Here is a 26,990-nt window from a genome sequence, read left to right on the forward strand (position 1 = left end):
TGGTTGAAATACTATCCTGTGTCCTCAGATTAATTGAGTTAGATATGCATACGTTTTTTCCCTGTATATGAATTACAAATCAATCATGTTTAGTCTATTGTATAGTTACAATGTGTAATCATTGATATCCCAGGAGCAGTAAACACTGAAGTGTATAATTGTAATACATACAGACACTGCATCGTTTGATATGACTGAGTGTCTGTCATACCAGAACCACACCTTTATTTGCCAAGGAAGAGTACATGATCGGTGAATATACTCTATAATTAATACGTGGTATTAACTAAAATACATGTGTATATAGGTCTTGCATCCTTGGCACAATAAAGGTATATTCTACTCTAGGCTTCATTAATGCCATTGACTTCAGGGTCATTGATTGATATGAATATTAGTTCAGAACTACGTTTTAGGGTCCATACCCAGAGCGGCAAGTTATTTTTAATCCGACTCAAGTAAATAGCTAGCCATGTTACTTTAGCTGCATTACAAGGCAAGTTTACAATTGTGCAGTCAATGCTTTACAGCCACTGTTTCACAAGACAACATCCTGGTTTGTTGGTTCTCAGGAGTCCCTGAAAGACAAATTCATTCTAACACTAGCTCGTCTGACCTTGCTAAATAGAGATTTTTGTAATTTAACTTTGACAGACAAAAATATTTATATATATATATAGCCACGTCTCTACATTATCACATTCCTCTCAAATTGTACATTTGCTTGACTCGTTAAGACAACTTCCATCTGTTTTGTCAGCAATCTTCGTTGAGCGCCACAAGGCAAGGGTGGCTCGTGTCAAAATTAGTCTGGTCATCCCAAAGCCTTGGGACCCAAATGCATAATGATTGCGCAAACTCCCCCTTGTGGTCTGGAGCAATGAAACCGTCCCGCGGTGCAAGCTCGCAACTTTAAGGAGTGTCTTCAGTCCCCGCTGTTCCGTACGGTGTGTGTTGAAATCTTATCCTGATGCGGAATAGATTGCAACGTATTCATGGCTCTACCTTCGTAGTTCGGACTTGGGGATTGTGAAGAGATGTCTTGTGGGGAATGCATGGGTGTCTGAGCTGTGCGCGAGTTTAAATCAGACAGCTCGGTACATTCAGCTTGTCAACACTTCTTACACAAACAAGTAGCGATGAAGTCATGCTCTTCCCATTTGAGCCATGAGAGATTGACATGCATATCATTGAAGAAGAAATGTCCATATTTGGATGGAAACAAAGCTAGTGAGCGGTATCAAGGAAAGTTGTAATTTCAGTAGAAAATTACCAACACTGCATCCAACCACAGCCCTGCTGGTTTCACTTTGGCAAACCACCATCTGCTATAACATTGAGTCAGTTCAGCCTACTGGACAATGGAAAGCTTTTGTTTCGTCACCCATTGTTTGTCCTAGACGGGAAATAGTTGCGCAACACTTTTATCTCCCTCCGGTGGATGGTTCAGAGTTCCATGCTTACAAAAGGGTTGATTGATACATGGCAGATGACAAGCCTACGACATGGTGTTAAGGTAGCTCCAACGGTTAGGATTGTTTTATATAGAACACTTTATTTGACATGTTAGAACAATACATTACACCCAAAGAATGTATCCAGAAGAAACATATACATGACGCTCCTCAAAGAGGTCTTTGACATGTTGTTGACCTGTTGAGAGAGCGAACCTATTAGTTCAGTTATGGTCTGCCAGGGTCTGAAAAGCATAAAACAAGACCTACCTCTTTTCAGGTTGTCCTGATTCACACATTGTCCACTACAGGGGCCGCCAGTGGGACTACTGGCATCACAGATGACCACATCACAATGGACAAAGACCTAGGAATCAAAGATTTGATGGTGTCAGTTTTTTTTTAAAGGGATGATTGCCACTCTAAAATTAAAGAAGAAAGATTGTTGGGTGAACTTTGTTACCTGGCCACTCGGCTCAACCGCATCACCGGCGAAGGAAAACATATAGGCCTCAAAGCGTTTGACGTGAGGGGGGAAGCGGACCCTGGCGTCAGCTTCTACCGGGTGGAAGACCACACGGTATGGATCCTCGGGGTTCTCACAGCTGCCAGTGTAGAGAGAGGGACTAAGTTATGAACAAGAAAACGCTGCAAACCCCAACTGCCTTGTGTACGAAGTCTTGTGGTGGTGTCATGACTGACCTGTGAGGATCAGATCAATTTACAGCAGAAGTGAGTTCTTTCTCCCCCTCCAGTATGAACTAAAGGAATGTTTTTGCAAACAGGCTTTACCCAACAACAATCACCTTTGTCTTGAAAAACCATATTTCATATACAATGTAAAGGCTCAAGACTTCCTACCTGTAGAGTAAGCACGTTTCTAGTAAAAATCACAAAATAAAAGCCAATATGACATTCATTTTCTATAGCTAATCTCTGAGTGCATAAAAGGAATGGTAACAGAAATTAACATTAGACCAGAAAACCGTGAGGCGCAAGCTAGACGTTTGGAACTTTCCTAACCTAGAAAATTAACTTAAGTGGGACCATTCTGCTACCACATCCAAACCATCCTACTCATCACCCACTGAGGAATCAGCGACAGGGTTGATTAGCCTATCTTCCAGAACGTGTGAAAGGAAAATCCATCCTGTAGTTCTGTTCAAGACTAGTCATTGGAGCCACGGACAACCAACGACATTGTGACCTCATGTAGCTAATCAGAGGGAAGACCAACCACCTACCTTCCCACAAATACATTCATGCTTTTACTCCAAGCTGGTGCCGGTTCGTGTGTTCAAAAATGTATCAATGATAAGTGTCCCTTATGGAACGGTGGGGGGTGTGAAGAGAAACCTTGTAACAAGCTGTCATTGTGTCACCTGTGTGTTTAGCCTGTGTTATTTAGTTAGCTAGTAATTCAATTAAACCAACTTGTATAGTACTGAATCATAAGGCTGGGGGTTTTGCAGCTGCAAGGAGGATACGATGTAAAGTTGACTATCAATTTCTACCGTCTAGAGTTTACGTCGGGAGACGGTAACTTTAAAACCGCTTCCTCGGCACCCCAAATCCTACGTTTTTATTTTAAAGAACAGAAATTGGGCTTTCCGTCAACAATATTTATTTTGGTCTAACATGTATATTCAATTCCATTGACATGAGGTGAGATGTCCCTCTAAATGGTTCTTAATTCTAAATGATCCAGAAAGGTCGCCTGTAGTCTGACCAGAATATTGATCGTGGTTTAACCAAAGTTGCCGAATAGACAGTCGGTATCATCAACAAGGCAATCATATTTTGCAACACAAGTACTTCATTTTAAACAAGAACTTCATGCAATGCGCCAGAGCAATTCTTCCGGTGTTGGAGAAAAAATGGTCACACAAAATAAATTCGACACCCACGGCATCGGAGTCACACGGAGGACTTCTGTGAAGGGCGCAGCTCTACTATACAAAGTAACCTACGCATTGACAGTTTAGGCCTACTTTTTTAATTTGCATCTTTGGGAGGTTTATCCTTTAGTGTTTAACTGCCAGATATTAGCAAAAAGGAATTTGTGAAATCTGAAGACGTTACATTGAGAAACACCCACACCAGTACAAATCACTTGAGCTGACAGACGATGGTAAGGATTTTGCACAACGATATAGTTGCAGCTGAAGTGACAAATCTGAACTACCCATTTTGTGCACAGCCATGTGAATGTTGTCTTTTCCTATGATATACAAAACATTTCAGCCTGTTTTTTTTAAACTGCTATGACATTGCTGATTTAATAAACAGCTGCGAAGTTACGCCGTGTCCACATGGCCAAACTTAGGTTGATACCAATTCATAAAAATGGTCAAATTGCATGATTTCATAGCAAACCCGATCCCCCAAATGAATGGTTTTGACCAATAAAGTTGCTTCACTACACTGCTTGGTGTAACATGTATCCAGATACTGAAAAGGCACCCACAAAATAAAGGGTCATTTGCAGCGTGCATAATCATAAGTCATTGTAGCCCATTACAATGTAGGAAAAATAAGTCATCTTTCTATAGTAACCCAATTTAAATTCTTGATAAAAAAATTAGGCCAGCATGTCCATCTGTGGCAAAGTGCTCACCCAAATAAAAAATGTAGTAACATTTTTTTTAAATATGAACATTAGCTAGCTAAATAAGGTTAGCAAGATGCTGCTACACTTGACCGTGGTATTTGTTCATGTTTAGCAACTCCCAATTAGCGCATTCTCTAGGACAGGAAATTCCATTGAAAGCGGCATCAACTTCTGGGGATCCTGTCAACTGATCCTATTCAGTTTCAAACATCCATGCTGCACAGGCATCTGAACAATCCTTTAGGTTTAGTGCAATAACTGTTTTAAATACAAGAGGTCACTTGTGCCTGAATTCAACCCAAAACCAACAACTATTCAGTCAGTGTTAAGAGCAGTTGTATGTAACCAATCGGAAAGGCAAGCCAAGCTTGCCAGCAGCTCTTGATTTCCATTTGACTGACCATCAGCTTGGCACAACACTGAACTGTAGCAAACCAAAAGGATAACATTGAGTAAAAAGGTGTAGGTAATGCCAACATTAACCTTTTCACACACACAAGTTCCAAATATCTTCAACAGTCGCCCCAGTGGGAGTTGATTTCATGCGCGTGATGTCAGAATGCACTCACCGTTCCAACATGTGGACATTTAACCCGCGCTGACCTCAGACCAAGGCACACTACCTGCTAATTTTCTAGAAGCCGTTTCAACTTCTAATTTTGCCTCATTCATTCACAAAAGTAGCCCATTTCACGGTTGCAGACCATTTAGATTTGAGAATTTAATGAGCTGGACAAACTTTCCTTCAAAAGAAAGCCCAAGCACTTCCCCAGATCAAGTATACAGTCCTTGCACATTTATTGCCTTCCTCACAAATAACTGTGGACATGCGTGTATTCCTATCAAAGTGCCTTATTTTCTGTGTCACGTGTTGTCGTTTCTACTGTAAGTATAATGTGCTTAGCGTTTATTTCATGCTTTCTGATTCTTGCCTAGATTGTAATGGACACGTGTGTAAAACACTTGAAGGTGGTACTGAATATAAGCTAACACCATACAATGCAGTCGGGTTATCACGTAAGCGTCTGTCAGACTTATGGTGATCTCAACTGGAGTAACCTCCTTGTCTTGAATGCACTGAAGTTGTCAGTTGATTTGAACACGGCATCAGAGTGTAAACTATGGTACCTCAGGGTTGCCAGATCAGACCCCCCCTTTCCAGGGGTATATAGCTTAGAAAAACTGTCTGCCTCACCATTTATTGTTGATAAATTCCCAGATCTTAGTAATATTTCCTGCATCATCCTCTTTACAATACCTTCCCCCAAGGACTTAGCCCCCAATAATGGATTGTGCTTTATCTTAGCTTTCGTGCTACGGTTGTATTTGGGGAGGTGACAATTGGCGTTTTGTATAGTTACCTGTAAACTACTTGTCATGTGATAATGTTTGTACTTGTTACGGCGTACACATGCTGAAGTGGCCAAACTAAGTTAAGATCTCAGGCAACGGGCGCAGTGAACAGCATTCTAGGAGTTCTTGCTTGACAAACATGGCTGCCATACTTTCTATACTAGATTTACATGGCTCCCTTGTACCGCATCATACTGTAAAACAAGTCAACCTGTTATTTAGACTAGATGATAACGTTAACATTGATATATTTTACAAGCAAAGCTGGAATAAAGTTGTGAAGACCTTTATTTCTCAACACAAAACATTGTTTAGATGCTTTTCAGACAACGCGGTTTAGAGTCGTTTGATGCAGCATACGTTCCAATGATACGCTGCAGGGACCACTCAGTGATAACAAGCATGTGATCATACGCGCCAGAATCTCCCATAAGTGTGAAATTGGGTGGAGATCTGGTGACAGACCGCACATGGCTCACATCGTTTTTAAGCATTGTGACCACTCGACCTATGGATGGGGGCATAGCCACGGTAGCCAAAGTAAATGGCCTGCCAAGCATGATAGGTTGCTAATTACTCAGGAACCACACCTGTGGAATAACACTTGTTTAGGCCCAAAAACAACATGTTACCCATTAATGATGAGATTCCACCGGGGTCGGGAGTCGCGGTCCTCGTTGAGGGTGGCCCAGCAGTGGTCAAGCACCAGCGCTACCTTGGGATCAGAGGACGTGGTCAGCTCCACCTCAAAGTGCAGAGGCTGTCTCAGGTACCTCACCACTGGATAGTCCTCCTCCTGGTGGAACGTGTTATACGAGGCGTCTGGAACACAGAACAAGACAACCGGGGGTCGTGGTCAGTGGGCACCATCGGAACTTGTCCATTAAGAAATGCTCGTTTATCATATCCTGTTGTGCCCCAATGAACACAAGCCATTTATAGCCAACACTATCCACCCCCCACTAGAGGCTTCTAACAAATTCCCAAATCAGCTCCTCACCGTTACTACATAGCCACACCTGTAGATCTCAGAACGCAAGAGTAATATATCACAAGGCTTACATTTTTGGGAATGGTTTTGTAAAGGAGACCATCCAAGATTCTTTTAGAGGCTAGGGGTCAAGTTGAAATTCTGAATTTGTGCACGCTTACCCTGAGCGAGTCTCATTCTGACCATTAGTCGACCCGTCCCAGTCTCGGCAAAAGGCTCGTTGTCACGCGGCCTGGTCAGGAAGGCCAATGTGCGAGTGATGTTGGCCACATAGGAGCAGGAAACCTTTAACCTAAAGAGGGATGTAAGCAACTTCAATAGGGGAAACGTCAAGCAGTGGAGTGGACACTGGTAGTAGAGGCACATTTTCCCTGTATACAAAGTATTGAGCAATGGATGAAGAAAAATAAACCTTATGAAAGCTAATAGCTACAATTGTGATGCGTAATGCACTTACTGATATTCCTCCTCTGAAGACGTCGTGGCATTCAGCTTCACCTCAAGTTCATCTGGCAAGGAGATTTCGTTCTCATACAGCATGACATTGTTGATAAACTATGTAGTAGAGGGGAATTGCTTATTACAGCCTGCAGAAGCAAACAGTCCGTAAATACACAGTACCCATCACCTCAGGGTAATAGTCATTTTACCTTCCTGGTGGTGCCACAGGAGTTCACAGTGAAGTGGAAGTAGGCGAAGCGATCGTCACTGTAGGTGGGACCACAGGCGGGGTCGCTCAGGGTCAGCTGACCGGGGTTCAGACCGGGAACAGAATCCACCTTCACCGCCAGCGCAGTCATCGTTCCGTTAGAGAAACACTCTTGGAGGTGGGGGAGCAAAAGACAGGTAGCCATCAGACCTGGGTTCTGTATTTGTTACACTAATTGAGCTTGAACCAATGGAATAGCACCAAAATTGCAAACCATGCCCATCTGGCACTACCATTTAGACTCACGGTATTTGCAAGGAACCCATGTTAAACGACAATTTATCGTAAGTAATTGTTTGAGAACCAACCAGTCAGCGTTTTGAGGAAGCTGCAAGCCAGGGAAAAGTATTTGATGGTCATGTTGTTGTAAGGATTCAACAGAGCCACATCCAGTCTGCTCCGGACAGACGACGAGTGAACCGACTGGGAACCAATGGGAGAGTTCATTAGTCCAATATTGTATGCATGTATACAGGGTAAGGAAAGCGAGGCTAGCTGCAGCAATTTAGGTTAACATGTTTTGGGAGAGCGTCGTACCTCAAACACTGCGTCCGGCGAAGAGAAGGGCAACGTGATGGTGAAGTCTGTGTCGCCCTCTGTTAAATACTGTTGAGCAAACTCATGGTTAAGCAGCCGCTTGCCAACCAAGACCACAAAAAAGGGCTCTTGGTTCCTGTAGTCCACAGTGATGTGGAAGTTCTCCTGATCACAGTTGCCAGTGACTGAGGGTGGCACTACAAGGACAAACAGGGTTGTGTTCATTAATTAAGCACAAAAAACAGGAAGGTCCTACTTGAACTTGTCCAAGAAGAAACCCTTGTTTAGATTGCAAAATGTTTTGCTACGGTGGGACTGAATAAACACGATCCTGGCAAATCAGGAACAGGGAAACTGGGTCCAAATACTCTAAAGCTTAACATTCTTTGTAGAAAGATCGCATAGGAAAACCCTACAGTATGGCTAGTTGGTCTTTCACTGCCAATTTCCTTTCAGGGCAATCATTAACGAGAGGAAACCATTCAACAGTAGTTTGGCGTAGTCCAGAGGCATACCAATGTCCAGCAGTACAGCGTCCACAACGGCAGAGTGAGAGAAAGGAGCGTACTCTGGAAAGATGACCAGGCCGTAGATCAGCTGAAGAGTGAAGGTTGTGACACCTTGTTCCGCCCTTCTCTGTAGTGAAGTTAAAAGCATTGGTCAGCATTATTGTTGCAACAGAACTCTATTCAACATCAAGTGACAACTAAGTACATATGGGGACTATTAAAACAACACTTGAGTAAATGAGGGATACAAAGTACATTTGTGCCATTATTTATATTTTGTTGGTGGCCCACTTATTAGGGCATGAACAAATCACTGCGTGTGGCTTTGCATTTAACAGAAACACACCTCCTTAAAGACCACCGGGTCTGAGAAGGGCACCTCCATCCTGAAGGTCTTCAAGGTGTTGTCCGGGGATCTCTGCTCTTGAACATTGAAGCCCCTGGCATTGCACTCTGCAACAGTTAGCACCATGGTGGGAAAGGTGATGTTCAGCAGCTCCACATCAAGGTTGAAGGTCCCCAACTCAAGCACAAACACTGCCTGCTCAGGAACTGTGTCTAAGGGCGTGTCTGTTCATTGGCAAACAAAGGAAAACATTTTGAAATGCGGTACAATGGAAGTTGAAAATGGACATTTGTTATTGGGTAAGTCCAGGTATTGCCTCCCCGTTTCAGTACATTTTCTGTTTTGTGCCTAATGAACAACCCAGGCATCCCAAATTACCATAGGCACTATTTAACTAAACCAGACTCACAGTTGCGAAATTGTGGAGGCCTGGCCATCGGAGGTGTTGTGATAGGGAAGAGGACTTTATAGCTGGTGTTCTCGTGTGCGACCTCCTCGATCCACAGCAACTCAAGCATGGGCTCAATGGTGTAAGTGACAAAGTACTGGTCATCCTGAATATGGCTCTGTAAGGGAGACGAGTGATGCAGTCAGGCTGTAATACACAATTTGAGTGCAAAAACAGGTAAATGTTCCTTATAAGCCAGAATGTTAAATACAATTATTCTACCACTTTTTGCCACTCGTAATTTAAGACACAATATCCAAAGGAAAGTATTGGTTACCAGACTTTAGACAGCTGGTAGGTGTATAGTTGTCAACTTGCATTTTCAAAGCAACTGACACGCAAAGTAAACACTTGCGCAATATGTAAACAGCAGCCGAGTGTTGCTTGCATTCAGTTGACAGTGGCAAAGCTACCGCCTCCCTAAAAAGTCAGGTAAACAATACTTTAGTGTGGATATTTGGTCTGAAATTTCAAGCGGCTAAAGGACAAACTGCAAAGACAAGAGGTAGAGTATGTTTAAGTGTAATTTTATGCAAAATTCTCACAATTTTGCAAACCATTGTATATTAGCCTGGTTAAGCAAACAATTGCTCAATAAGAAACGTTTTACACAAGACAACGTTTCTAGGAGTTTACCCATGAGAGATGGCAAAGGGTTACTGCAAAGCACTGACAACTGCTATAGTATAAAGGGCTCTACAAATAACAGGAACATTTTACTCATCCAATGCTGACCTTGAAGTAGCCGCCAACCGCCCCCACCGGAATTTCAACAATAATATGAGCCTCTGTGACTAAAACCGAGTAGTTTCTGGCAGCCATTTCCTCAGTGTCCAGCCTCTTAGCGTCAATTCCCATGTACACCTCCAACATGGTGAAGGCATCAGAGGAGAAAAGTGGGTCTATGTGCTTGGGCATGTACCAGGTGATCACTTCTGGAGTAAAGGCCACTGCCTCTGCAGTGACACAAGAAGCCAAGTGCACATCAAAACAGAACATTTTGCAACTGAAAACTGTGCCATTATTTGGAAAACATTTTCCCAACTGAACACTACATGAATGTCTTGTCTGGAGCCAATTAAGAACTGGGCTTATAGGATCTTAAATTATTTCACACTCAACCTGGTGTTGGACAAACAGCCGTGGCATCTACTCGAGTAACCAGCCACTTCTGCTCAAAGAAGGTTGAGGTTGAGAGCACCCGCATCGGAACCCCAGCTACCTGTTCAGTAGGACACACCGTATTAACAATATGTTGCAGAGTTCAGGTAGGGCCACCGTTTCCAAATGTTTGCTCTACTGGTCAGCTTACATTCTGGAGGTATGTCTCCTCTGCATTATGAGGGCTTCTTAACACCAGCCGTGTGGGAGTGTTGGCTATTGCATAGCCCTTCCTTTGGACCTCATCCACATTCATGACATTCTTGCTAGGACTAAAGACGACTGCTGTCATTTTGTATCCTGAAGCAACAGCCTGTCTCAGGAAATGGAAACATGAATTAAACAAAATTGTCAACGCACATTGTTTAGCGCCATCCTGTCATTTTGTAGTGAAATTACAGAAACTGAAATATATAAACCTCAGCTCCCCTCCGGAAGTTGCCGCTCCTTGCTTTCGGGCCCCCAGTGGGCTGTTTGGGGATGGTTTGGATGTCTGGAAGAGTCCTTCTGACAGACACCTAGAGAAGAAAGGCCATTATTCCCTATGCATTTTCTCCCTCCCATACAAGAGGAAATCAAGGGCCAGTTCAGAAATCTGTCCACTCGCCTCCTTAAATGCATTGAGAATAGGCCAAAATTCCTCACCTCTAAAGTTCTCCTATGTGCATTTTGAAGACGCGAGTGGAATTGAGAGAGTCAAGACCTCTACGTTGTGTCGCAGAAGAAATGAAACACTGGACAGTTGTAGCTCTAGACAGATCATTTATACAGGCAGTACGACAAGCGGGACTGTAAACATGTCCATTGGGGCATGCTCTGCTCACTTGCCTCCATGTAGTTGCGGTCGCACAGAATCTCTCGGGAGGTCCAGGGGGTGTAGCTACAGGTTTTGCCCACTCTATAAACAGGGTCTTCAGTCATGTGGTTTCCTGGCAGCCTGAACTGCATGACCAAGCTGAACATCTTATCATCCTAAAATGAAGGGGGAAGGGAAAAAAGCCTTCATTATATAGCAAAAAAACTAAATTCAGGTGACATTCATGCAAGTTATAGACTGTGGCAAAATTGGCTATATGAATGCAGCTGCCACTGTATTGAAGCCACACTACAGGAGTAGAGCTCAATAGTTCACATCACTGCAGTCTGTATCAGAAAGTTGGCTGGCCCTCTGAAAGCTCTCCATAAACTTCTGCTGTACCTTACGTCATCGTTAACTTAGAGGTAAGAGATACCAGACCAAGGGGTGGCTAACAATGGAGATCCCTTTGATATCCACAGAGTTAAGTAAAACTGCTTCAATGTTTCTGGAACCGGACTTCGGCAACTCAGGCTTATTGAGGACCTTTTTACTGAAGAATGGGTTCAGTCATTTCATTTTTCCATCTAGTGATGCAAATATTGACTTGTATCTTTGTGTAGACAGGGCTCATCTGTAAAAGAGCCTGGTCTCAGCATGACTCCATGTCAAAGGTAAATAAAATTGCTACAGTATGAGTTGCAAATGCAGTGACACTGAAAGGCAAACTGTCCATTTGAAGTACAAGCAAACACTACAGTTCTTAGGGTTACCATGTTTTGGGAAAAGCAGTTTTGAAGAGAAGCAAAAAACATGGCATTCCCCATGGGGTCAAATTTAAAGCTGAATCCACACTGAGTAGCAAGGCCAGGCGTCAGGTTTATGATTTGTGTGTCATCTGGAAGGGACGGAGATGGTGTGAACACAATAGTTGACAAGCAATATCAAGCCATGAATTATGAAAGGAGAGAAAGAGAATCATAAGAGGCAAACTCACTGAAGACAGCGTCAACATCTTCAAAAAGAGGAGCGACACTCAAACGAATAACGTTACCAAGGCATTCAGCGTTGAGGTCATCTGGAATAGGAAAGGTTAGTTAAAAAAAACATATTTTAAATATTGTCAAACACTTAGTGCTTAAATTTGCAAGGTGCAAAATGCATACTTATAGAAGGTGTCTGTTGTGCTTGTATGCCCACAGCTGCCATCAATAGGCAAAACAACCTGTAAGGCATTTGACAAATTATTATGATTAAAAGGAGGAAGAACACAACTCAAATGTTTGCGTCGCATAAGACTCTCCTAGGCCTGCTACTACTTACCCTGAGCTAAGGAAAATAATCATTGTAGAACAGATTTGTTCTGATAAAATACCCAGCTACAGAACCTGATATTTGACCCAAAGTGTGCAGCCTACAGCCCAGGGGTATGCAACTTTTACCCTATGACAAAGGCTTCCCACACTCAGTCACCTGAACCCCAAAGGGCTGCACATTTTCTTTTTATTCCCCTAGCCCTACAAAGCTGATTCAAATAATCATCCAGCTTTGTTAATCTGAATCAGCTGTGTAGTGTTAGGACAAAAACCTAAATGTAAGGCTACTGTTCAATTTTAGAAGGGTGCTCCGCCCTCACCGCTTTTATCCATTCATGTCAGGGGCCATGGACCGGTGCACCTCGGCTCAGGTTAATAGAACTCCCTCATTAGCAGCACAACAGCCTTTCACAGGTGAAAAGCATAATTACCCAACCGTCTACAATTGTAGCCCAGACAGAGAGAAAGATATTGGCCTCTAATGGCCAAAATGCTGCATTTCATGCACTTTCACAATTTGAATGTAGTCAACTGGGTGGGACTACCAACTTCATTTGGCTGAGCCCTACTGGTGACCCTGTTGAAGTCATGTCCAATCGGGTCATCAGAAGGGCTCAGACAATTGTGAAGAAGAAATGTTACTACTTTAATGTGAAGATAGCCTCAATGGCACTGCCCATGCTGTCACAGACACTATATTGGCACAGATACATAGATGAGTCTTTTATCTTCTTATGGCTTCTTATTATCTTCTTGTCCAGAGGTGCCCAGAGTAAACTGCCTGCTACTCAGTCCCAGAAGCTAAGATATGCATATTATTAGTATATTTGGATAGAAAACCCTCTGAAGGTTCTAAAACCGTTTGAATGATGTCTGTGAGTAGAACAGAGCACATATGGCAGGCAAAAACCAGAGAAAAAAATCCAACCAGGAAGTGGGAAATCTGAGGTTGGTCGTTTTTCAACTCATTCCCTATTGAAGACACAGTGGGATATTGGTCATGTTGCACTTCCTAGATGTCAACAGGCTTCCACTAGATGTCAACCGTCTTTAGAACCTTGTTTGATGCTTCTACTGTGAGGTGAGGGCGAATGAGAGGGGAATGAGTCAGAGGTCTGGCAGAATGCCTTGAGCTCGTGACGCTCGTTCACATGAGAGCGAGCTCTGTTCCATCGCAATTCTACAGACAAAGGAATTCTCCGGTTGGAACATTATTGAAGATGTATTTTAACAACATCCTAAAGATTGATTCTATACATCGTTTGACATGTTTCTACGGACTGTAACATAACTTTTTGACATTTCGTCTGCTCCTAATGAACACGCTTCGTGAGATTGGATTTGTTTACAAAACTCGCTAACAAAAGTAGCTATTTGGACATAAATGATCGAACAAAACAAACATTTATTGTGGAACTGGGATTCCTGGGATTGATGAAGATGAAGATCATCTAAGGTAAGTGAATATTTATAATGTTATTTCTGACTTCTGTTGACCTCTTTTTGGCCTGTTTGGGCTCTGAGTGCCGTAGTCAGATTATTGCATGGTTTGCTTTTCCGTAAAGGTTTTTTGAAATCTGACACAGCGGTTGCATTAAGCAGAAATATATCTTTAATTCTGTGCATAACAATTTTATTTTCATCTACATTTATTATGAGTATTTCTGTAAACTGATGTGGCTCTCTGCAAAATCACCGGATGTTTTTGGAACTACTGAACATAACGCTCCAACGTATACTGAGATTCTTTTGATATAAATATGAACTTTATCGAACAAAACATACATGTATTGTGTAACATGAAGTCCTATGAGTGTCATCTGATGAAGATCATCAAAGGTTAGTGATTAATTTTATCTCTATTTCTGATTTTTGTGACTCCTCTCTTTGGCTGGAAAAATGAGTGTGTTTTTCTGTGACTTGGCTCTGACCAAACATAATCGTTTGTGGTGCTTTCGCCGTAAAGCCTATTTGAAATCGGGCACTGTGGTGGCATTAACAAGAAGTGTATTTTTAAAATGGTGTGAAATACTTGTATGTCTGAGGAATTTTAATTATGAGATTTCTGTTCTTTTGAATTTGGCGCCCTGCACTTTCACTGGCTGTTGTCATATCGATCAGCCCTAAGAAGATTTATCTATCTCTATGAGGCAAGACAATTGTCATTCAGGATTAAAAGGTGACTGCACTTCCTCATTTGGCCTTAGCTGTGTTCGAATACTCGTACTAACTGTACTGTTTGTGACATGAATTGAGTATTTAGTATGCTTATTGGTCATAGTATACCTGTATAAATATATCATAGTATACCTCTATACCTCTGGCCCTTCTTTGGACACTGTGTTAACTAACCTCCAGATGAGCTTCAATGCCATACAAGTCTCCTTCCGTGGCCTCCAACTGCTCTTAAATGCAAGTAAAACTAAATGCATGCTCTTCAACCGATCGCTGCCCGCACCTGTCCGCCCGTCCAGCATCACTACTCTGGACGGTTCTGACTTAGAATATGTGGACTACAAATACCTAGGTGTCTGGTTAGACTGTAAACTCTCCTTCCAGACTCACATTAAGCATCTCCAATCCAAAAGCCCCATTTACTACCCACCACTGCAACCTATATGCTCTCGTTGGCTGGCCCTCGCTTCATACTCGTCGCCAAACCCACTGGCTCCAGGTCATCTACAAGTCTCTGCTAGGTAAAGCCCCGCCTTATCTCATCTCACTGGTCACCATAGCAGCACCGACCCATAGCACAAGCTCCAACAGGAGAATCTCACTGGTCACCCCCAAAGCCAATTTTTCCTTTGGCCGCCTTTACTTCCAGTTCTCTGCTGCAAATGACTGGAACAAACTGCAAAAATCACTGAAGCTGGAGACTCAGATCTCCCTCACTAAGCTTTAAGCACCAGCTGTCAGAACAGCTCACAGATCACTGCACCTGTACATAGCCCATCTGTAAATAGCCCATCCAACTACCTCATCCCCTTGCTGTATTTATTTATTTATCTTGCTCCTTTGCACCCCAGTATCTCTACTTGCACATTCATCTTCTGCACATCTACCATTCCAGTGTTTAATTGCTATATTGTAATTGCTTCGCCACCATGGCCTATTTATTGCCTTACCTCCCTTATCCTTTCCTTATTTGCACACACTGTATATAGACTTTTTCTACTGTATGTTTGTTTATTCCATCTGTAACTCTGTGTTGTTGTATGTGTCGAACTGCTTTGCTTTATCTTGGCCAGGTTGCAGTTGTAAATGAGAGCTTGTTCTCAACTAGCCTAACTGGTTAAATGAAGGTGAAATAAAATAGAAATAAAAAAATACTATGGATATATTTAGTATGCCAAATGTTCCAGGATGTCGTACTAAATTCACCAAAATATGAGGAATACACGAAGAGGACACTGTTTCAGTACTTTAGGGCCAATAATGCAATTCTTCAGGAAATGGGAAATTTCCAGATTTGTTGGAAATGGCGGAAAATATGCAGTCGAAGTACAACGAGAGCGGATACAAATTCATTGCTTTAACTAATTATGACAAATATTAAGAAAATGTTGAGCAATGTAATAAAGTAATTACTTTTTAAATAAGTTAACTTACACGTTATATTGGCTGACAATTTGTTAGCTACACTGGTCTTACGAACCACATAGCGTATCAGTACAGCAGCATGTACCGGTATGTTGTTAGCTAGATACCTAACGTTAGTTGGCTACTTATAGATAAAACTTGACAGTATAATAACTATAGGCTATCTAACTAACTACCCAATGTTTGACGTGATTATTCCCGTCATTCTGAGTTTAGCTAAATGGTATAGTCATTGTGCGTTCTCAATGGACATTCGGGTGCTTTTGTAAATTCGCTCTGGCTGTCTACTCTGCTCTGAATTTACAAACAGACAATCTGACAAAGCTCTGAATTCATGAGCGCATTCTGGAACTCCTGATTGAATTTAAGAACACACCTGAAGTCGTATAATGTCTAACCAGTCATTTGTTATGCTAGATAGCTAGCAAGAGGTTGCATAGCAACAGCATCACCTTCCGGTAGACAGGTGAAAAGCTAGAACGCGCAATTGAAAGCATACTGTTCGTTTACAGTATACTAAAATGAACTAAAAATATATAATATTCAGTATATACTCATTAAGTATGTAGTATACAGTATGTTAGTGTGGGTATTCGAGCACAGCTCTTGTTTTTCATCAATGCTCATTAAGAAATGCTAGCGGCCATGACTGAAGGCAAACAAGAATTGTCTTGGGGGTGTGGTTTGATGTGGGTGTTTCTTGGATGTGTTTTTACCATTCAATTGCAATAAACAAGTGCAGTAGTGAATACGTAAGGTAAGCCAGCTTTGCTGTAGAAAACAACGTTTTGAAGTTGAGGACTTCTCCCGATGAGCATTGATACCAGAGCACGCTCATTTGGGCTACAGTTTGAATCACAACGTACCAGATGAGTGCGGAATCTGACTTTGGACATTGAATTATTATTATTTAAAAAATGTTGTGTTCGATCAAAACATTCGGTTTTGGAAGTGAATGTAGTGGTGCGTTTGGTTGCTGGATCTGCACATCTGTAATGAGGTAGGCTGTGCAGGTAGCCCAGATGAGAGTACGTCTGAGATGGATGAAGGTGAAAGGATCAGTGATGAGTGGTAAATTGCATCTTGGCTGACACTTAAATAACGTGCCATAGAATTATGCGGAACCACGCAAGATGTGCTGCAGGATGCCGCAACATTTAAGCTTATACGGTTCCAAAAAAGGACCGCAAAAACATATGAAATAGGTTGTTCCAACCTGTAAACGAACAGTATGCTTTCAGTCGCGTGTACTAGCTCTTCACCTGTCAACCGGAAGTTGATGATGTTGCTATGCAACCTCTTGCTAGATAGTTAGCATAACAAATGACTAGTTAGACATTTTACGACTTCAGGTGTATTCTTCAATTCAATCTGGAGAACCAGATGGGCATGGTTTGCATATTTGGTGCTATTCCATTGGTTCTACTGTGCTCGGCAAGCTCAATTAAGTGTAACAAATACAGAACCCAGGTCTGATGGCTACCTGTCTTTTGATCCCCCACCTCCAAGAGTGTTTCTCAAACTAAACGATGACTGCGCTGGCGATGAAGGTGGAGTCTGCTTCGCCTGGTGTCCCACCTACAGTGAAGATCGCTTCGCCCACTTCCACTTCACTGTGAACTCCTGTGGCACCACCAGGAAGGTAAAATGACTATTACCCTGAGGTGATGGGTACTGTGTATTTATGGCCTGTGTGCTTCTGTAGGTTGTAATAAGCAATTCCCCTCTACTACAGAGTTTATCAACAATTCATGCTGTATGAGTGCATTACGCATCACAATTGTAGCTATTAGCTGTTATAGGGTGTTTTTTTTCTTTCACCAATTGCTCAATACTTTGTATACAGGGAAAATGTGCCTCTACTATCAGTGTGTCCACTCCACTGCTTGAAGTTTCCCCTATTGAAGTTGCATATTTCCCCTATTGAAGTTGCATACTCTTTTAAGGTTAAAGGTTTCCTGCTACTATGTGGTCAACATCACTCGCACATTGGCCTTCCTGACCAGGCCGCGTGACAACGAGCCTTTTGTCACCTTGTGACACACACTGAAAAGCTCAAACCTTGCTTGCATTTCCAGACCATATATTTCACTCTTGTGGGGGGGGAAAGAGGGCACATCCTACGTTCATACTTATGACAACTTCATGGACTAGGGCCTTTTATTTATCACCCTAATAATGTTGTGTCTTTTTATTGGACTAAATGCAGTTTGTTAGTGCTTCCCTGCCCTGCCCAGATCAAATCAAATAATGGACAATGCGTTTACCTCAAAATCTAGGCAGTGCATTCAGCATTTGTTTTTAGGCTAGGATACTGTCAATGTCTGTAGTCCATTAGGGCCCTGTAAAATCCCCTTCAATGTTTTGACTGATTGCCCCCCCCCCCCCCCAAGGTTTTTGCTCTCATAAGTACACCTTTTTCATAGAACATCTAATCGTGTTATATTTCTATGTCCACGACAACATTTTCCCAACAGATGTCAAAGAAAAGCTCTCTCACACACACACACACAGCAAGGATGGAGTGACAAAGTGTGGTGCTTAAAGACACACAGAGCCTGCAAAGGTATTACCATAATCTCTAGTCTGTGCCAAGTTCAACGAGATGCCCCGCTTGACTGTAGCTCGCTCGGTCTAAGCACAGTTACCATGAGAAAAAGTAGGCCCAAAATGAAGTCTGGCCCTAAATGTCATTTGCTTTTTGGTGACAGTGAGAGAACCGTTAGGGTGAGAAGCACAATTCGACCTCAGGTACATTCCTGAGGTCCTCCCGATCTGTGTAAGCCTAACCTTGACCGTGTAGTATTAACCCTTAACAGTTAAAAGAAGGTGTCTACCTCAAACAGTTTTCACTGACTTCTCTCCCATTAGGAATACATTGCCTGCAACCCTAAATTCAACCTGAAGCCTATGTGGGTTATGAATGCCGTATGAACCTGTATTCGATGACAATCCATCAGCCCACTATGAGGTCTACCTGTGTTGATTCTAAGCTTCCTGAAGCAACCGGAAGTGGTTAAAATCACCCTAAAAGTGTTTTTCCATACCAAAAACTGATGTTTGATAGAAATAGTGAATTCAACCTTGTGTAAATCAGTCAGTTCTTAACGTATAGACTTAAAACTCAGGATTCTGTAAAAGCATACCCCAATGAGGATATGTGTTCACGTTCAGCTTCCTGTGCCAAACGGATGTGCCTTAAAATGGTCATAGGGGCTGTTTCGAAGGGTTAACAGATGTTGCATTTTCACCATTTAGATAAGCATCTTTGTGTCAATCAAAAAGTGGAAGAAATTGCATATACTGTAGCCATAATATGTAGCACAGATTGTTGGATGAAATACAAACTAACCTTGCTTGCTTATTTCAAAGCGAGGGCACATATTTCAGCCTTGTGGGAAAAAACAGACAAAGAGTTGAAATTCCACAAGGCAGTGACAAAAAGCTTACAGCACCTGGTATTCCCAGGCAGTCTCCCATCCAAGTACTAACCAGGCCCGACCCTGCTTAGCTTCCGAGAACAACGAGATCAGGCGGACTCAGGCCGGTATGGTCGAAAGCACGAAACTTTCTCTTGGTGCACTATATAAAGTCAAAGTGAGTCTGATTAACAGCTGTTGCATTTTCACCATTTAGATAAGCATCTTTGTGTCACTCAAAAAGTGGAAGAAATTGCATATACTGTAGCCATAATTTGCAGCACAGATTGTTGGATGAAATACACACTAACCTTGCTTACTTATTTCAAAGCGAGGGCACATATTTCAGCCTTGTGGGAAAAAACGGACAAAGAGTTGAAATTCCACAAGGCAGTGACAAAATGCTTACAGCACCTGGTATTCCCAGGTCGGTCTCCCATCCAAGTACTAACCAGGCCCGACCCTGCTTAGCTTCCGAGATCAGGCGTACTCAGCCAGTATGGTCTTAATCAAGAAACCTTCTCTTGGTGCACTATATAAAGTCAAAGTGAGTCTAATTAAATTAGCTTTTGCACAACTCCCACTTTCCAGAATGTTGACATTTTAAGAAGGAAATAGATGTGCTAAGTCATCTGTTTATGTAAACTGAAGCACATGGGTTCAATCCTTGTTCGGTGTTTATGGAAGCTAGATGATATTATGGAAATGAACTTTCATTAGAACAGTGTAAAGAAAAGGTCAATTGTATTGATATGGCCACGACGACCTGTATGCTCTAGTCGGCTGGCCCTACCCCTTCTGTACATTTATGTAACAGAAGTGGCATGGTTGCCAACTTCAATTGCATCATTTTCAAAAACTGAAGTTCATGGGTTAGATGACTGTCCATACTTGCTTGTATTTAGAATTGCTGCTATCATTTCATTGTAGTTTCAATGGAGTGGTGTATATAAAAAGTACATTGTATTAATATTGCATTTTATCTGCAAATAAAATTGGATCGAAGCTCAGAGGGGGAGTGCATGCTATTTTAGTACTTGGTTCAATCCCAAGGTTCTCCACTGAGTATTTGTGTGCCAAATTCACATTACACAACTCCTACTTTCCAGAATGTTGAAATTCTCACAGGAAACAGAGATGTTATTTGTGTGCCAAATTCACATTACACAACTACTACTTTCCAGAATGTTGATAAATATCTTGCAGCATAGAGTGGCATGGTGGCCAAGCGGTAAGGCGTCGGTCTTGTAAACCGAAGATCATGGGTTCAAATCCCATCTGTGCCTTACTGAAAGATAGCTGTTACCATGGGAAGGTTCTTTCACTGGAGGACTTTGAAGAAGAAAAAAGTTCTCAAAATGGCAACCCTGCTATTATATAGTAAGGGGATGTACCTCTACGGTAGAGCTAATACTTGAAATGCATGCGCTCTGAAGTTAATCCCCAAATTTTCTGATGAGTATATTTAGTTGTGAAATTAGCTTTTGCACAAACTTGTGATGTTTCCCACTTATTTATACAACCTACTCCACACTTACAATGTGAAAGTTTATAGAAATTCTGAAATTAAGTAGTAAACAGAAGAAAAGCAGAATTGAGTTCAATTATAATGCAAATAATTTAATGGTCTATGGTTCAATCCCATTTCTGAAGGTCTGATGAATAATTAATATTGTTCCTCCTCTTCCTTGTGGCAGGCGCAGCAGCACACTGCCCTCCAAAGCCGGCAAAATAATCGCCGGACTGCCCCTTTCCTAGCTCTGCATGGTGTGGGGTGACATCCGGGATGACCACAGCAACATCCTCGGTTAAGGGAAAAAAGAGGATCAGGATGTAAACCGTAGCTTCTTAACACTGGCCAGTTGAAAGGTTCTGCTAAGATGTCATGACAAACGACACCTGTCAGAGTGCTCTCTAAGTGTTACTCACCTGCTTGGATGTCAGCTGGCAGAGTGTCGAAGACGGCCATCGTGAGAGTCCTTTCTTCAGGTGTGACATGCTCAATCGATCCTATTTATTTGTACTGAAATCTTTTTTTTTCTCTGCTGCTACTCGTGTTTTACAGAAACACGTTTGAGTGGGTTTTCTACAGTCTGGCGCATGTTGACACAATATGGAGAATGCATATGCTGCAAACCAGCACGACTATCACGCATCAACTATAGACGAGTTTCACTCACTACTGCAGTTTGGAGTTAGGTTGATGTTAGAGGCTACTGGAGGAAGTTATGGGGCATACTTGAACTCTGTAAGGGAACATGAACCTTTCTACTCCTGCAAATTGTGACTAATAACCCTAATCAAATTCTACGAGATGGGTTTTTGAATGCAGTACTGTATTTTCATTGAAATGGCAGATTTGTATGATTTCACACAAAAATGTATGTAATGCTTCCCACAAAGAAATGATTTTACTATTTTGTTTCAAAATGGTCCCTCTGGCATGCATATTTCTGTATGATTTAACACATGTTTGAATCCCACTTCCTTGATATTTTGAAGTTCATTTTAGTCCTCCTCCGTGCATGTTTTGTTCCATACCTGTGCCTTGGAGAAAAGAACTATAGCCCTCCAAGTCTAATACGCTATACACAACAGCAGCCTACAGTGTTAACTTATTGAGAATGTATATCATTGCATTTAACATTCAAACCCCTTTTGAACTCTTCAGATCTTAACCGGATCAAACTGGAATGTTAATATATTACCCTAAGTCAAACTGGTTTTGGTGTCTTAGACACAAAAGGTTGTTTTCTCCTCATAGTAAAAACACTGTTTCATGGTTTGGATTAAAAACACTGGGTATTTGTTACGTAGAACTTTGTGTTTTTTGGGGGGGAAAGCTATACTTAGCTCTACTGCTGTTTGTATAGAGGCCTAGTTAGAATTGTATTGCAATGACAGGTGAAGTGCTTGTTGAAATCTTGCTGCTCATTCCTTAAAGTACTTATACCAACGAATACCTGTTTGTCTGTAGCCATAGCTGTTCTTAACCTGTTCAACTCTGATGCCCTCTGGTGGCATTTTATAAACGATGCATAATATTGTATACTGCCCTCATAAAGTACATTTCGGTCCTTACAGAAACATGCTTAGGGAAAGGGAAAGGGGAATACCTAGTCAGTTGTACAACTGAATGTATTCAACTAAAATGTGTCTTACGCATTTAACCCAACCACTCTGAATCAGAGATGTGCGGGGTCTGCCTTAATCGACATTCACGTCATCGGCGCCCGGGGAACAGTGGGTTAACTCCCTTGCTCAGGGGCAGAATGCCAGTTAAGTACTGTTAGAAAGCTAAGAACTGTGGGATTCTGATAATCGTCAGAAAAAATGTGACTATTACAGAGCCCGAGATAGGGGGGAGGTCCCAATTGTCAGTTGTTGGGGAATAAGAGATTTGAAAGTCTAGGTTCGACATGAAATATGTAACCAATTACTCTCTCTAAACATGTGCACATTTCCATAGGAACAGAGCCATTTTAAAAGTGCGGGGTTTGTGCAACGTTTATCGTTTTACAGGATATACACATGAGAAGAAAGCTGAAGTCTCTATCCATACATTGATGTAAATGTTCCCTTGTCTGATTCCCAGTTCGTCCACTCGCTAGCAGTCGGAGATCACATGAGTTCTCTTGGCCACTTGAAACCAGTTGCGTCTGGATCCTGTCATTTCCTAATGAGCCGCCCCCAGGTGGTGAGGGTAGGCAACAATTTGTAACTGGATCCTGGACTACCTGACAGGCCGTCCCAGGTGGTGAGGGTAGGCAACATCATATCCTCCATGCTGACCCTCAACACGGGGACCCCTCAGGGGTGCCTGCTTAGGCCCTTCCTGTACTCCATGTTTACCTGCGGCTCCATCACCATCATTAAGTTTGCCAATGACACAACTGTGGTAGGGCCTGATCACCAACGACGATGAGACAGCCTATAGGGAGGAAGTCAGAGACTTCAAAGAGAGTTTGGTATTTTTCCTGGAGGGCCACAATGTGTAGTAATCTTTGGCCAAACCAGGCACACTAGAGGCTATGGAGCGATATGATGTTGAATCTGAAATTCAGTTTGTGTTGGCACTAATATCACTCCATAACATTCTAGCTATATGTCTTGGTTAATGCCTGGTTGGAAAAAATGAAAAAGACTGTAGCTCCTAAAGACATGATGGGCCACCACTTGGGTAGAAGCACTATATGGTCCTGTAGCCTACTTTGTCACATGTAAACAAGTTTAGGATGCCAAATATTACCAAACATCCTACGCTTCCTTTAGTCCCAGTCAAACTTATCTTGACCTTTATCAACCCTACTGCATATTCCCTTTAGCTTTCATTTCAATTTCATTTTATTGTACTTTGTTTGGGATGGCACAAGACACTTAAAAAAAGTATGATTTTCTCATAACAATGGAATTTTAATTCTCTGTTTCTCAATACTGTATGCTATTCGCACACAGTTGTCTGTTGTAGATCTGGAACCACTGACAGAATAGGGGAGTATCTGTGGCCACGTGATAAAACACTAGTCTGGTATCAGTAGTCTGAAAATAGGAGGAAACCAGTTGGACATGTACATCAACATATGGCAGTTGACATTAATATTGTTAAAAACTCATCCTCGATGTCTCACACCTGTTGAATGAACTTGTGCCTTTGGCCAGGATCCAATTTTCCCACGGAGCTGGTGTGTAAAGGACCATATAAAATCATCTGAATGAGGCTTGTTCATGTTTCAGTGGGATTATAGCCTAGTTATAAACAGTTAGTTAATTTAGTGTGTTAGTTTGGTGGAGATCCAAAATGAATGTAAAATCCAGACAGTTGAGGAATGACACGCAGTATGACATGAGCGATACCAAAAACATAGCTACTGCAATCAGTTTACAACCAGGAGTTTCTTTTTTAAATTTGTTTATTGCTTAAACACAAATTTTAACACAGCATAAACCAATAATGATCAAATTAGAAATCAAAGCAGTGGTAGGTTTTATGGGGAAAACATTCAATCAAATCTAATACACATGGTTAGCAGATGTTATTGCGAGTGTAAATGCTTGTGCTTCTAGTTCCGACCGTGCAGTAATATCGAACAAGTAATCTAACAATTTCACAACTACCTTATACACACACAAGTGTAAAGGAATTAATAGGAATATGTACATATAAATATATAATATATATATATATAATATAAGTGACACATTTATTACATCATATTTGTAATTATTAAAGTGGCTAGAGATTGAGTCAGTGTGTTGGCAGCAGCCACTCAATGTTAGTGATGGCTGTTTAACAGTCTGATGGCCTTGAGATAGAAGCCGTTTTTCAGTCTCTCGGTCCCAGCTTTGATGCACCTGTACTGACCTCGCCTTCTGGATGACAGCAGGGTGAACAGGCAGTGGCTCGGGTGGTTGTTGTCCTTGATGGTCTTTTTTGCCTTCCTGTGACATCGGGTGGTGTAAGTGTCCTGGAGGGCAGGTCGTTTTTCCCCGGTGATAAGTTGCGCAGTTGCTGTACCAGGCGGTGATACAGCCTGACAGGATGCTCTCAATTGTGCATCTGTAAAGGTTTGTGACCGTTTTTGGTGACAAGCCGAATTTCTTCAGCCTCCCTGTATAAGCCATTTAGCAATAACTTTGACCCAAAGCGACGATCATGCTTGCTTCGTCCCGCAAAGTATTGTTCCTAGAGATACTGAATATGGCGTTAAGTGGAGACGTTATTTTCGTTTGAGTTGGTTGATCAAGGACGCAAGGCTACACGTACAGAAGTTTGTTGTGGGACGAAGCAATGGCCATGCACATAAACATTTTATGTATGGGTGCTCCCAGGAATCGAACCCATAATTCTTGCGTTGCAAGCGCCATGCTGTACCAAATGAGCTACAGGACCACAGACAACAAGAGTTTCTCTCAAGATTAGAATACTTGTTGTAGCTATACAGTAACACGTTAGCTAACGTGCAGTAGCTAGCCAGGGCTACAGTTTGCATCCATTCCATACTTGTTAATTCACGTTTAGCTCATGTAATTTGTAATAACTATCTCTGAAGTTTATTTTGCTGCCACCATGGTGAACCACGTGTATTTCTGCGTGGGCCACCATCTTTTCTCATTTCAACTTTGACCCTTCGCCTCTGACCCAACAACACATGTAATGCTTCTGTCCTCGTTTATTCAAAACTGGTTTGTAGTCGCCCTCAAGCGTTCATCTCAAATTACTGCATTTGATTTGTTATTTTTATTTTATTAAATGATTTAACCTTATTTAACGAGGCAAGTCAGTTAAGAAAACATTCTTATTTACAATGTTATGTATTGCTCATCATTGGTGTCGGCTGTTGTTTACTTATTTATTTGTTGTCTCATCACATTATTGTACAAAAAAACGGAAACGTAGCTAATACACCAGTATTTATTGTTTCGAGTGGTCTTTTTAGTGGTATGGGGATCCAGTATTGCGTCGCTGATTGCATTGATTGACAGATCATCCCTGAAGTTGTTTTATTACGTCAAAGTGCATTCACATTATGACGTTGGCTGAGTTACCGTATATAATGCGATAGTTTCTCTCTTTGGTAATCACTTGGTAAAGTTTTACATGATGGGAACATAGGCTCCAGCCATAGACTTTAACCATGGAGGATAATAAGGTAAGCCTATGAATTGCTAACAGAGAAGCCCCATGCAGTGGTGCAGGAACCGCTGCACCGTCTTTTTTTATGCTGCGTCAGGAACCACAGGGTTTACAGGACATGACGGTAGAGTAGTGGCATGCAAGTAGTGGCAGCTGGGTGGCGGTGTGGGCTAACGTTAATGTGGCGCTAATATTATCATTTTTAATATTGTAAAAAAAATGCATGCATTATAATAACCTATACATCAAACCGTGCTTCTACACCTGCATTGCTTGCTGCTTAGGGTTTTAGGCTGGGTTTCAGTACAGCACTCTGAGATATCAGCTGATGTACGAAGGGATATATAAATGGATTTGATTTGAAATATGATCCTTGCAAAGATAACAGCAGTAGGCTATTTATCATAATTCTACCGAAAATATAATAATAATAATAATAATAAGTGACTCCATAACGCATTAATTATGAATCTTGATATCAGGTAGTAGGATCTATGTGTATTTATAGCGAAAACCTGTCCTGTAAATTTTTTAAATATATTGGACATTATAAACTGGTTGTTTTGAGTCCTGAATGCTGATTGGCTGAAAGCTGTGGTATATCGGAGCGTATACCACGGGTATGGATATACCACGGGTATGACGAAACATGTATTTTTACTTTCCTAATTAAGTTGGTAACCATTTTATAATAACTGTGCGTTGTGTCATGTGTAAGAACAGCTCTTAGCTGTGGTATATTGTCCATATCCATGAGCATTTAAAGAATGGTCTTTTTTCTTCCAGAGTTTAAACGAAGAGGATCCACATGATCATCAAAGTTTGGAAGGTCAAGTCCAGAAAATGAAGAATGATATCCTGGGTTTAAACTATCCAGAAGATAGTGAAGTGAAGGATCCCCTGCCTCAGATCGAGCTGAAGGCTGTGACAAGGAGAAAAGTTAAGGTGAGAGAATAGACTGAGGAGAGAAAGGGAAATCTGGGGTCTTACATGTCCACACTTTAAACCTGTCCAATATGCCATATAACATGTTGTTGTGAGGTTGGAGGGTAAATTGTCCTTACAACAGACTTCCATCTTTTAATATTCAATCACCAATGGTTTAC

The 26,990-nt window shown here is 41.7% G+C and overlaps 1 protein-coding gene, 1 non-coding gene and 1 pseudogene across 2 annotated transcripts; 1 reads left to right on the plus strand and 2 right to left on the minus strand.

Moving 5' to 3' along the window:
* Nucleotides 1–1,529: 1,529 nt before the first annotated feature.
* LOC116365850 (uncharacterized) lies at nucleotides 1,530–12,401 on the minus strand. The gene is made up of 21 exons (XM_031818243.1): nucleotides 12,239–12,401; nucleotides 12,082–12,140; nucleotides 11,913–11,993; nucleotides 11,689–11,813; nucleotides 10,948–11,091; nucleotides 10,539–10,637; nucleotides 10,271–10,432; nucleotides 10,081–10,180; nucleotides 9,694–9,914; nucleotides 8,920–9,076; nucleotides 8,511–8,734; nucleotides 8,171–8,291; nucleotides 7,656–7,852; nucleotides 7,427–7,541; nucleotides 7,060–7,229; nucleotides 6,867–6,964; nucleotides 6,571–6,701; nucleotides 6,051–6,240; nucleotides 1,918–2,059; nucleotides 1,725–1,821; nucleotides 1,530–1,653 (listed from the first exon to the last, which is right to left on the minus strand). Exons 1-21 carry the CDS (start codon nucleotides 12,259–12,261, stop codon nucleotides 1,580–1,582), a joined length of 2,730 nt encoding a protein of 909 aa, XP_031674103.1. The 5' UTR covers nucleotides 12,262–12,401; the 3' UTR covers nucleotides 1,530–1,579.
* Nucleotides 12,402–19,274: 6,873 nt separating this feature from the next.
* Nucleotides 19,275–19,392, minus strand: LOC116365853 (uncharacterized; annotated as a pseudogene).
* A 1,072-nt stretch (nucleotides 19,393–20,464) lies between these two features.
* Nucleotides 20,465–20,536, plus strand: trnat-ugu (transfer RNA threonine (anticodon UGU)). Its single transcript has one exon. It is a non-coding gene; the product is annotated as a tRNA-Thr (tRNA).
* The last annotated feature ends 6,454 nt before the right edge of the window (nucleotides 20,537–26,990 follow it).

This window comes from Oncorhynchus kisutch, unplaced genomic scaffold, assembly GCF_002021735.2.
Source record: "Oncorhynchus kisutch isolate 150728-3 unplaced genomic scaffold, Okis_V2 scaffold1308, whole genome shotgun sequence".
NCBI classification, from domain to species: Eukaryota; Metazoa; Chordata; class Actinopteri; order Salmoniformes; family Salmonidae; genus Oncorhynchus; species Oncorhynchus kisutch.